The sequence below is a fragment of the Vanessa cardui genome, chromosome Z, assembly GCF_905220365.1.
Source record: "Vanessa cardui chromosome Z, ilVanCard2.1, whole genome shotgun sequence".
In the NCBI taxonomy this organism is placed as follows: Eukaryota; Metazoa; Arthropoda; class Insecta; order Lepidoptera; family Nymphalidae; genus Vanessa; species Vanessa cardui.
This window is the reverse complement of record NC_061154.1, coordinates 12,901,216-12,915,039: the sequence shown is the minus strand read 5'-3', so window position 1 is coordinate 12,915,039 and position 13,824 is coordinate 12,901,216. Positions and strand designations below refer to the sequence as shown.

General features: G+C 32.6%; 1 protein-coding gene across 7 annotated transcripts in view; it reads left to right on the top strand.

The window, feature by feature from the left end:
* LOC124543380 (potassium voltage-gated channel protein Shaker) overlaps positions 1 to 13,824 on the top strand; it is a 358,981-nt gene that overhangs the window by 330,191 nt on the left and 14,966 nt on the right. For 5 of the 7 annotated variants that reach the window (XM_047121586.1, XM_047121590.1, XM_047121589.1 and 2 more), the window contains 5 exons: positions 8,796 to 8,899; positions 9,605 to 9,766; positions 10,265 to 10,908; positions 11,510 to 11,639; positions 13,194 to 13,399. In XM_047121586.1, the coding sequence (XP_046977542.1) occupies positions 8,796 to 8,899; positions 9,605 to 9,766; positions 10,265 to 10,908; positions 11,510 to 11,639; positions 13,194 to 13,399 (1,246 nt within the window). Of the gene's footprint in view, positions 1 to 8,795; positions 8,900 to 9,604; positions 9,767 to 10,264; positions 10,909 to 11,287; positions 11,418 to 11,509; positions 11,640 to 13,193; positions 13,400 to 13,824 lie in introns of all 7 variants that reach the window. The other 2 variants (XM_047121587.1, XM_047121592.1) reach the window with 1 other exon arrangement.

The following is a 13,824-nucleotide window of genomic DNA, read 5'->3' as shown; positions in this document are numbered from 1 at the left end:
ATCTACTTCCTTATGTTCCTATTGATGACTGCGAATTGGGTATTTTAACACTTACTGATATTTATGACAACAATTGTCTTTCTATATTGATAAAGACACTTTGTCTTTATCTAAACATTCCCTTTTTCGAATAAAATTAATATTGCTATACTTTACACTTTTATAATGTTCGGCTACGATTATTTTACTTCCTTTAGTTATTTTTTACTATAAATAAAGATAAAGTGTAAGTTAAATAACTTTTCCATAATAAAAGTAAGTTATAAGTATTACAGACCTGCCTTGGCTCATAGAAGGCACCTTAATTATTAGGTATGAAATACTTCTTTCACCGCTCAACATTATCCACGTCCATGATACTCCACTGCTCCCTATGAGCCAATCCTCACTATTAAACCGGGGCAAATAAAAAGTGTTGGTATTTTGCAGCATAACAACTAGAGAACTATTTGTACCCCCAAAGGGACTTGTATTAGGCACTTATCGAACTATTGCAAAACGTGAGCACGTTAAATTTTTACAAAACGTATATTGTACAGACTTGCCAGTTGTCGCTCCAAACATGAAACGAAACAGAAACGCATACAATTCATATACATTCTTAGATCATTCAGTTTATTAATAAAAATTGTATAAATGAAATCTTATCTGAAATCAAGACTAATCAAGATTTGCTAACAGAAACAAGCTAGTAACGAGACAATCACGTAGATGTAGATCTGTAAAATGTTTCGTCAATGTGTATGGACCCAGTAGTAATCTAACTTGTATAAGACTCCCTAGAAGACGTATAATTGTATTGTAACCAATCATCGATGAATTAGGTGCATAATAAATGTAATATGTACTAGAGCTGCGATCTTAAGAAGCGAGGTTAACTGTGTACTGATCATGTATGAAAAAGCTAATATAATTAAGTATTTATTTAATCAGAGTCGAAGTACATCAACTGATATCATAATGTATATAATATAATTATTTATTCAATACAAAAATATTCTTTATAAACGGTTACATTGTTGAACTACGACAAAAGTCTCAATGTATTATAACACGATCATCAAAAGAAACACAGATCAAGTACTGGCTATCCTAGCTAGGCTAATTAAATAACCTATGTTAAGGATAAACAGTCCTCTCCCCGAATGTTGAGATAAGTATTTTGTTATGCTATTAACTTTGATATTTATGAAATCACGATCACTATTTTGTTTCTAGAATGTTTTGATTACATTTAATTCCTGCTTAATAGAACTAATATAAAATAGGTATCTAATTTCAACATCCAAGGCCGAAGTTTAGACAAATACCAAGTACACGAGCTGTTATCACATAAAGTACTGTACTGGTGAATGTTTATTACCACAAGTCATCGACGACCGTCCTCTCTTTAGGTGCGCCATATATAAATCATTTTAATCACAACACTTCAAATTCCTATTTCACACAAACACACATCCTTTGTATATTCACACATGCGTATATCATCTTTATAAAAACGCTCGTAGATCAAAAATCCCTTTTTAGTTCCATGTTTTGTATGTGTAGTTCTAAACAATAGCGTGTATGGCATTTTGTCAAACAACAATAGTCAAGAAACGCATAAATTCTAGCGTTTTTAAAAGGCGTATTACTAAGCAGAATACGGAAAAAATAACTTCACAGCTTTACGTAGTACAGTAACAATGAGTGTTGCAAGCAACGACGTTCCTGCTCAGATTAAGGCCCTGCAAATATTCGATACGATGACTAAATACCTAATGGCAATACAAACTCTAAATCCCTGGAAACGGGGTCGGTCCCATTGTGAGACGATACGTGCATTGACACGTTGGCCTCGTCTCATTTAGGGAAACGATGTCAAAAGCTAGAGCTTCATTGGAAAATATTGGACCGAATTTATGCCGTTAGCAGTTTAACATACCTGCACCATTTGGACCTTCAATGAGTAGTAAGAAAAAATTACTTAAACATATCACATAAAAATGGAATTGCGATACAAAGGGGCTTACATTTTTTACTACTACTGGGTATCTTCCAGTGTACAGATATTTTATAACCAAACAACAGAACTTAGTATTGAAGTATTCCGACTTGAAGCGTTAATGAGCTAGTGTAAACAGGTACATGATCTATGAAAGTTAGTTCTCAAAATTGTTGAAGCATTGACGATGTAAGGAATGGTTCATATTTTGTGCAGCCCTAATATCTATAAGCGATGGTGCCCATTTGCGCGTCAGTCATGCATGTCATGTACATTTTCTCCCTCATGATGCTTAGATCATATTCTATAATTTTATCTAAAACTAATGAAAAAATGAACTATTTCTGTACATTTTTCCTTTTGCAACGACATAAATTAAAAATTTGATTTATTATCTAATTTTATACGCAGTAAATAATATACATTACAAATTTTCATTTTTTTATACATAAATGTAATAGTTGAATTTTAATACATAAAGACGGTCTTAAGGCATGGATATACAAATAGCCTTAGTTGAGCTATATTGGTTCGTTTCTCGTTCCCGGGAAAACTTTTAAGCAAAATTTAAAACAATAAGATAATAATAATAACATTATAATAATAATTAATGTGCAAACCACCCGCTGATGTTATTTATAGGTTTCTTTTCACGTTACCTGTCAAAAAAACGATTTTTTTTTTATTTATATATACTAACAAAACCATTGGCATATTTTTGAGAATGTCTTTTATTGAAAGATTCTTTTGCCTGATCGATACGCACAAATCTCGATGCAACACCTCTGTCGCCTAATAAATCAATACAGGACGCAAATACAGGACACAGGGGAGTGAGGTTTCCGCGCGGCATATTTTTATCGGTAACGCCCTATCGAGCAAGGTCAACGACGTATCCACCTCTTAATCAAGAATTTCTCTAATGTAACAACTAAACCTCAAACAAAATTACAACTCAAAGTATAATTTCATTTTCTTGTAAACAACGAGTTTTGAAACAGTTTTAAAGTCTAATAACTAATTCAGAGTCACGAGACTTGCGAAGGTGAGGCGGAGCAAGTCAAGTTATACAATCATTATGCTACAAGCTTTCGTGGGAAAGGTAGCGTATAACAGGCGTGCTGTTTCCCACGACACACGGCCTTTATTACATCTGATAAATTCAACCCTGTCTTTTACGTCTTGACAGACTGTGGGATAAATATATAGTAACAAACCTGAAACAGCCTGAAAACAATCATTTTTACTGTTTGTATTTATTTTTCTCTATTATACAGCACAGAACAGTAATAATGAACGTTTATATATTTACTTATAAAATATGTTCTGTCTTTTTGTTTCAACCCATAATAATACATTGTTATTAATTATTATTTATATATATAATAAGAATTATATATTGTGTATTTATTCATTTATGAAATGTAATTTTTCGTTTCTTTTTTAATATCTCATTTTAAAAAAAAATTGCACCGCATGATTGAATGGAGACTTTATATATCATTGACTAATTCACGTTTTAATTATTATAACGTTTATTAAATTCTTTAGAAAGTCATATATATATTTTATATATATCTCTTTTTTGACAACTAAAATAACACATAGAAACTTTTGTCACCAATTCGATTACAATACAATAGTGCAAATTTAAATTTCAGATAAAAACATTAAATGGAAAAATATAAGGGCATCTTAAAACGTGTTATCATATATAATTTGAGAAATACACATTTTTATTAAATATTGGTTGGTTTATTAAATAAACCTAAAAATCATACCGAACGAAATATAAACGTAACTTTTGATATTAAAGTTATAAAATTACCTATATTGCTTTTGCGTTAGTACAAAATATATATATAATCTACTTCCCTAGAAGCAAACTAAACTAACTAATAAAGTAAACTCGCAGCCGGTAAATGTCTCTTCCTCTTTGAGCTTATTCCGCCACGTTGCATCAGCGCGGCTTAGTGCTTTACTGAATAAACAAGCGGTAGAATTTTATCAGTTACATACAGTTTTCCTCGGGATGTTTTCTTTACCAGATGAGGGATTAAAGACATGATTTAAGCTCATGACAACTAAGTAAACAACCGAATAGAACAATCTCAATTATTATATCTTCTATATCTAAGTGTATACACAAGTAATATTATTTTTTTGTTTGTTTTGCTGTCTGTTCGTTTTTTTTTTTTGCTAATCTCTGGAATGGCTAGACTGATTTTGACGGGACTTTCACTGGCAGAAAAATAAAAAGCAACTTGGGCTACTCTTATTATAGAATTATATCTAAAATAATAATAAAGTCACTCTGCAATGTCCAGTACCGTGCGCAGTCCTCGCGCATGTCAGCACTCTACCGACTTTATATCGCAAAACTTGCGAACTGAACAATAACTTTTTTGTTAAATCAAACGTGTATGAAGTTGTGGTATAAATTGTATAAGTAACAGTATTATTATAAACTAAACTACCCTTTAGTTTGTATACATATTATATTTTACTTATGCATTATCAAAAAGAAAATTAAAATAGCGCTAGTACAAATTCCAGCTTCTAACTTTAATCTTTTTAAATGTCCGATAGTATTTATATATATGACTCGAATAACGAATGACAATGTTAAAATCACGTAGAATATTTAAAATTATGCTCGACTTAATATTGATAAAAAAGCGTGGAGTTAATACCTGTTGACTTCCAAGCAGGATACATTAATTGAAATAATTGTATTTAATTAACATGACGCTGTATTTTTTAAATGTTAAAAAAGAGTAACTACTGAGTTTCTTGCCGGTTCTTCTCGGTAGAATCTACTTTCCGAACCGGTGATAGCTTCACCTAATTGTAAAATGACGATTCAAAAGTGCTTATAAAAAAAGCCTACTTGAATAAAGTTTATTTTGATTTTGATTTTTGATTTTGATTAAGACATGTAATATATAGTTTGGCTTTTCAAATATGTAACAGAATTTTTTATAATGGCATCGGCATGGCATTTCAAGAAAAACAGACCATCGTCTTTGTAGAAGTTTGAAATAACATAGACCGTCTTTCCAACGCTCGTGTAGGACATTTTAAGTGTGAAGAATAAATAAAACGCCCTCGGTCAGACTCGGCAGTGAGGACGCGGTGAGATCGATTTATCAAGCCGTGCAGCATCCGCAATGTACCCGCAATATGCTATTGTGTAAATCGTCGTAAAATCTGCGTAGCGATTAAATAATATCATATATTATCATTCTTCATATATTATTTATAAATTTGAAACTGCTTCTTTTTTTTTTATAAAACTACAATTGTTAAGACTATAACAGCGCGTCAGGCCAATAAAACAGAAATTCCTTATAATAGTTCGAAATAAAAATATATTATATTATCTCTCTTATAAAGATCTTGCAACAAATATCTTACGAATTGAGATATGCATTGTAGTGAGAGTAACAGAAAAGGGACAGGAAATGTTGCTGTATGTGCATTCAGTCTGAACTGTAATATCGATTGTGTAAAAGACATTTTAAATCAGCTGTCATGGCCATTTTTCAATTTGTAAAGCTGTATTATTATTAATAATATAAGATATAACAATTTGTCAAAACAATAGTGTAATTAGCATGTATTATAAGATTTTTAATATTATTTTTTTTAGTATAGTTATTAATTTCGGGAAATTTACCATGTTTTTTATTATTATTCGGTGAAGCTCAATATTTCGGCATTATCTACGAATGTCTTGTGTCCCGAAATTAATAACTTTAATAATAGCGTGTTTTATATTCAAAGCTAAAACAATTCTTTATATTTTATAAGATTTTATTCATTTTTGTATGGTACATAGGTACAATCAAATGTTTGTAAAAATATATAAATACGAAACTTTTAAATTCATATATGTTTCCATAAAACTATAAACTATGTTTATGGTCGAATTGCAAGCAATGGTCATTAGCGAAAACGACTGACATTATTACGACTTTAAAGGATTTAAAAGGTACTTAAAGCTTGTGTGAAAATAGATAAACTCAGTCTTAACATTTAACACAGTCGTATAACCAAATTCGTAAACACACAAAATACTTATCTAAGTAACAGTTATTAAGAACAAATGACCAAACTTATGACATACAATGTTCGACTATTAATTAATAAACGTATTAAGTACACTTCTGCTCACAATAGCTCATTACTTAAATTCCTAATTTTACGCTATTTTTTCCCTAGACTCTTGACTTACTCTTAACCTATTGGGGTGAGCAAGTGACTTCAACTTTCAAGTAAGCTTAAGAAGAAACGTCTAGAGGTTTTAAATTAAGCGATCTCGGTCCCTACTATCGAAGATTATGTAAATCAATGCATATTTCCATAGCTAGGATATTGCATTAAAAATTTAAATTGTTAGTGGCGTTTAACGTAATTGGTTATTTTTGTTTAAATTTATTATTCATTATCTTTTTAATATAAACCATTTCCACATATTTTACGATATAAATCTACACGGTACGATATAAATTAATTAATAAAATTCATTATATAAAGCTACATATAATATTAATAATAAAAACCTGTAAATTTTCCACTACTGGGCTAAGACCTGCTTCCTTTTTAGGAGAATATTTCACCACGTTACTTCATTGCGGGTTGGTGAATTTACATGGAGCAGAGTTTCGGTGAAATTAGACACATGCAGTTTTTCTCACGATGTTTTTCTTCACTGCCGAGCTCGAGATGAATTATAAACACAAATAATAATAACAGTTGTATTTTATACTAACATGATATTGTTATTATAAATGGCGTTTGTCATTTGTCAATTATGTCATAATTTATCTGTAAACTCAAATATTATAAATGTCTTTTTGGGATGCGGTTGTAAAATGTACTGTTTAATGTATAGACTGGCACACATTCTTCATGACTTCACACCACAGTGCTGTAACCCAGAGAATATAGTACTATGAAATTACGTAATTACTCAAAGCTGTATTTATGACAATGTTGTAACATTTTTTAACACAGTATGAATATAGTACCGGTCTATTATATAATCGTCCCAACACATATAGAATGCTTCTCAACTTTAAATTATCTACACATCCTGCATTATGCTTAGTAAATTTAATATTCTTTGTTTTTTTTTATTATTTTTATAGTAAGTTAACACTAAAGTAATCTACTATTCCAGAGAGAGCATTCATCGTTGATGTACGTTTATTTAACGAGTCATTCAAACAACGATATACACGCAACGAATCTTTCTAACATCGTATACAATGTATAGAACGGAAGGCAATGACTTAAACAATAATGCAATTTACAGACTTTTCTTACTTAATTTCAACCGCAAAAAGCAAACTACACAGGTCAAGTTATCTGCACAAATATGTGCGCCAACACAAGCTTACTCTAAGCTCACACAATCTGACAATACACGAATACGAAATGAACGGAGAAATAACGCCAATTTCCAAGGCACTTTGAACTTTCCATCTTTTAAATTTCTATAATATAATCACTTTGAACAAGCCCTTTGACTATTCTCTACACTTACCTGCGATGTTACATTTGATTGTAGATTTAACGAATATTGGATAAACTCGATCGTATATTAAAAATCGGTCAAGATAAGATTTCATGAGATAATATTCGACCTTTACTTGAAAGCTTACCGGGACGATTTGCTCGTTCCACGTGGGCGAAGGCAAATTCGCCATTACCTTACAGCGGAAAATTGTTCACGATAATATCTTGTCATTCAGTATGCATGTAATGTAAGTGACAAGCTAACAAGAACCGTTATCGTGTCCCTCGCAAAGCATTACATTATGAGTTATGACACGTTCGCGATCTCGACCTTTACTCGGTCATATCACATGAATGGCACACCCGCACCTCGTTAAGCAAAGTGCATTGCTTCTCGACCTTGGCCCCATACCCCATGCATGGGTTAGCATGTTGAAATGTGTCGGGGGAAAGGGTTGAGTGTTTAATATAATATATTCGTTACTTTTGTTTATTGTTTCCCTTTTATTATTGTTTGGGTAATTGTAAACAATAATACTCATAGATAGGTGCTATTGTAAATTTATTTTTATATTTTATTTATTAAATATCAATTATTCAAATGATCCATTTAAGATTAAAAATCATATCGAACAGAGAATAAAGTTTCTTTGAAGGAGAAGAATTTACCACTAATGTAATTTACCATTTATTATTAAACAATATTCCGATTTAATCTATAACAAGTCTCGAGTATCTCCTTAACACGAATCAAAGGCTACGCTTCTTTGCAATGCAATTTAATGGAATTTATTTTCATAACATTTTCTACCGATTATCATAACAAGGAAAGAGAGATAAAGGTATTTGACTGACAAAGCTTTTCTAATAAAAGTCAGTTAAACCAAGTTGAATAATAAGGTATTTGTTCGGAATCTGTATTAAAACAATGCACGGTCCACGGCGTATCTATTTCAGTTAGTGGTCAGTACAACATGATTGTAAGGCAGATATTCGAATGAGAAATGGACGTTCTTCTCGACTTCTGATATCTATCTCGAAGGTATTGTTCAATAAACGGTATTTTGCATAAAACTGGACTACGAACAAACTATATAGGTAAAGAAAGCACTTTTGTTGATGATTACACTTGCGCCTTATAATAACCCCTGCGAAGTTGACTGACCAGCCATCCCTAGAGATTAGTCGGAAGGTCATAATATTCAAGTGTTACTATAGAAAAATTAAATTGTAAATTGTCAATATACATATAAATATTTGTAATACTAAATACAAATTTCGTTAACAGGTAAGCGGGCTCAAATTTGAAACTCAACTTCGGACTTTGAACCAGTTCCCGGAAACACTGCTGGGCGATCCTGCTAGAAGGATAAGATACTTTGACCCCCTGAGGTAAGAAAAATGTATTATTTATGCCATAGTTTTCTCATAATACCAAAAATTTAATTCTATGAAGGTATTTCGTTCAAAAATAGTATTAAATCGTTTTTTTTTTTTAAATAAATTTGTGCTTTTCATTCAATTACTTCATAAAATTGTATACATTTTATGAAGTAATTGATTGAATTGAATTGAATACATATATACGAAAAACTGTACTTATGAAAAAAACTTATAAAACAGTGTTTAGTCACTGAAATATAAAATCTTATTGAATAGTAAACAACTTTTAACAGTCCTTTGTGTGTCGCTCACTAAAGGAACTTTCAAATATAAAAGACACTGAATAAATTATGTTTTTAAATTTTTAATAGACTAGTATGTAATTGTTATTAGTTTTAAGTGTCAAATAAATCGATTTACATAGCAAGATGAGAGATTTTCACAACACAACGACATACATATTTATCTTTCGATAGCAAACAAACGATTGCAGCAACAACCATTTATTTTTTAACGTGTAATGTTACACTATTCTTCTTGTTTTTTAAAAAAATATAGATGATCATTATTTTTCAACGTCCATTAAATTGACAAATTGTAACACACTACCTTTATTGTGATTAATCTCTTTTTCTGATTAAATTTTGTAATACATGCAGTATGTAGTTTCTATAGCGAATTTGCATTGTTCTAAAGCTTTATTTGTTGTTCCAGGAACGAATATTTCTTCGACAGAAACAGGCCGTCCTTTGACGCCATCCTCTATTACTACCAAAGCGGGGGTCGACTTCGTCGGCCCGTAAACGTCCCCCTGGACGTCTTCTCAGAAGAGATCAAGTTCTACGAACTAGGAGAGCAGGCCACCAACAAATTCCGGTTATTACTAAAGCTTTAGACACAATTTCATACATTACATTAAACACGAATGAGACCTAAACTTATATAACCTTTTATTAATCATTCTACAAAATATGTGACGATTTAAAAATACTCTCACAAACTTTAATAACTTCAAATACAAATACAGAATTATTTACAATCAATATAAGTGTAAATTGAATTTACATTTAAATTAAACAAAACAAAAATTGCTTTACAGTAATATTTATGATATAAAATTTAAATTCTGCAAACGTTTCCGGACAATATATTTACTTACAATTTTATTTGCTTCATATGCAAAAATATTTACTATACCGTAATAAAGTAGCAGCGGCATGAATTATAACAACAAATTACAATTTCAGTTCGATTGCTTTACATTGAAGTGTATTACAGCGTGCTTGGGTGTGAACATGTATATTGCTGTTATTTGTAAAATGTAACAATTGCTCTAAAAAATGTACATATATGACAGAGTATTATTTTTTACAGTGAGGATGAAGGTTTCATAAAGGAGGAGGAGAAGCCCCTGCCTTCAAACGAACGCCAGCGCAAAATCTGGCTGCTGTTTGAATACCCCGAGAGCTCCCAGGCTGCCCGTGTCGTTGCCATCATCTCAGTATTCGTCATCCTTCTGTCCATCGTGATCTTCTGTCTCGAAACTCTACCAGAATTTAAACACTACAAAGTTTTCAACACCACCACTAACGGAACCAAAATCGAAGAAGACGAAGTGCCCGATATCACCGACCCATTCTTCTTGATAGAGACACTCTGTATAATCTGGTTCACCTTCGAATTGATAGTACGGTTTCTTGCCTGTCCTAATAAGTTCAACTTCTTTAGAGACGTGATGAACATAATAGACATAATAGCTATTATCCCCTACTTCATTACCTTGGCCACCGTCGTCGCCGAAGAAGAAGATACCTTGAACCTACCAAGAGCTCCGGTTTCGCCTCAAGACAAATCCACCAATCAAGCCATGAGTCTCGCTATACTTCGGGTAATTCGCCTCGTGCGAGTCTTCCGAATCTTCAAGCTATCGCGGCACTCCAAAGGCTTACAAATTCTTGGACGAACTCTTAAAGCATCTATGAGAGAACTTGGGCTTTTAATATTTTTCCTCTTTATCGGTAAGTACAATTTTATAAATCAAACATCGTTTTTTTATTTTAGAAGACTTCCGCGATTTTCCTTATAAATTGTCTATTTACATCAAAATAATACTTTTTCCCAAAAGTATTATATATTACAAGTTTATTCCAAAATAATCTATAAAAGTAGCATAATCAAAACTCCAGGATAGGTTAAGGAAATATGTCTGAAAGTTCTCTATTCCATGAAACTTTTATGTAGCTTAAAAATAACAGCTTCATTTAGGAATAAAAAATGGAACTGTGGATTGCGTCATAGTGGCATTTGATGTTACTTACGCACAATCATCGAGGCCATGGAACTGGGCGCTGCGGGTTGGCTGCGGGCGCTCGTGCACCAAATATTTTGTGTTCACAGGGGTGGTCGTGTTCTCAAGTGCAGTTTTCTTTGCTGATAAAGATTGTCCCGATTCAAACTTTTCCTCAATCCCTGATGCATTTTGGTGGGCCGTCATAACAATGACTACTGTTGGCTACGGAGACATGAGGTAACCACCGTCTCGCGACCCGCCCGGTGCCCACCTGCAGTCACTCCCTCGCACTGTAATCCCACTGTATGCGCGTTCGTATGTGCTTAAAGGTGTGGTGCTGTTTTCATCTGCGGTGTACTTCGCGGAAGCCGGAAGTGAGAACAGCTTCTTCAAATCCATACCTGATGCGTTTTGGTGGGCGGTCGTGACAATGACGACCGTAGGATACGGCGATATGACGTATGATACAGCGACTTCACCCTAAATATCATCTATGCCTTCTCGTCATTTCATTTTATCCTACAACTTTACATCGGCATTTTAACACGGTTGTGATTTATTTCGCCACATCATGTAACTTACGCTTTAAGTTTGATTTTATCGACGGCTCGCCTAGAACATAACCGAACATTTTTATCTATACTATTTACTTAAACAAACAATGCACGTTCAGACAGTTCGTCGTAGACATTTGTTTATTTACATACTGAGATCAAATATTCCACTGGACTCTCACAATTTTACATGGAAGCATAGTTGTAAAATTTTCCACACAAAAAAATATTTTTAACAGCGATATTTCTTTTTACCACAACAACCGTCGTCGGTGTGACAATCGCCCTTTCCAAATCGTTATCAAATGAAAAAAAAACGCTTTTACGTATAGAGATGCACTTCAACTCTGATAAAATTAACGTAAAAGATGAATTTAAAGTGTTGAGGCTCGTTGCTTTGATATCAAGTTGAAGTGGTCCTGTTGGTGTCTCGATGTCCACGTCCTACTGTTAAATGTGCTCCTACGTAATGCTTTCGCTGAAGTATCTTTGTACAATGTTCCTGTCCGATGTGTTGTTGTTGTGATTGTTATAAATATTAAGGATCTAATATAGCTTATCGAAAATGGTGATTAAAAGGACTTGCACTTACGTTGATTTCATTTTTCAACAGCTGTTCTTCACATAGCCACATTTACATTATTTTGCTATTCTTCATCCAGTGCTGAATCTGTCCTGATTACCACATCCATGTTAATCATTTTAATTGAATCCAGTTTCATCTGGTAAATTTTACACATTTGCTACTATGTAAAATTGTCGATCAACCATTTTACTGCTTATTTTTTCCGTCGCCTATCAATGTTTAGTTTTCACACCATTTTCGATGTAGGATGTACGTGTATACTTAATACGTTAGACGTAAAGTGGCGTATTGCATGTATGCTGCAATGTTTATTATTTTCGTTTAAGGTAAATAGTTTTCCTTTAGATAATTTAATGCATTTAATATAATATCATTTTCGTTTTTTTTTATACATTAAATTTGTACAAGATTCCAATTGATTTTTGATGTCCAAAAAAGCTCAAGACTCGATGCGTTAAATGTATTAATAGCCTCTATAATCTATTTTTGCAAGCGAATTTATAATCTGTTAATACGTTTAAGACTGGAGTTTTGGTTATTTTGGACATAGTGCTAGCGTTAAAATTTTGCTGTGCGATTAATGCAAACGGCAGGTATAAATTTGCTGGCGTGTGTGAATGGTGACGAATGAAATTGTTATTTAAAAATATAAATTATATCGAATTTCGCAAAAATAAATAATTTTCCACATTTAACTAAACTTTAAACAGAAATTTTTGTTTTTTTATTTTGTCGTTTTAGTGCATCTATTATGTTATTCCCCGTGCAGGGTGTTTGAAGCATGTTCATTATCACTGGGCTTATATTTTTTGAGCTCCATATCACCAATTCCTTTGTCCAACTGTGAGATATACAACGTTTTCTTTCCGATAGGCCTGTTGGAGTGTGGGGTAAGATCGTGGGATCGCTTTGTGCGATTGCTGGTGTCCTCACGATCGCTCTACCGGTGCCTGTCATCGTATCTAACTTTAATTACTTCTATCATCGTGAGACCGACCAAGAAGAGATGCAGTCCCAGAACTTCAACCACGTCACGAGCTGCCCTTACCTGCCCGGGACTATGGGCGAACCTTACTTGAGTAAGTTTTGAAATATTAGAGCTAATATTGTTATGTTGCATTTATTCCTACTCTTTGCGATTAATGTTAACCAATATTTCTTGCACAAGAAAAACTCTTTGTGGAAATAACTAAAACGATAAACGTTTTTATTTCTTTTTAGTTACGACAATTAGTTTTAAATTTGTATACAAGCGATTAAAACACTGCCAATTAAGCAGTTCATCAATAAAAATCGACTTGTGTGAAGGTGTCTTAACAAATGTCGATTAAAATGTAAACGAACGTGCGATTATCAAACACGAAAGAATTTTTTGTTTATTTCCCATAGTCATTCCCTTATCTTTAATTTCATTTCCGCATGCAAAAGCCGCCACGATACAATGTGCACGTTTTGCTTTTTCCTTTTATTTTTTTATTTTTTAAGTTCGTTTTGAATACTTTCA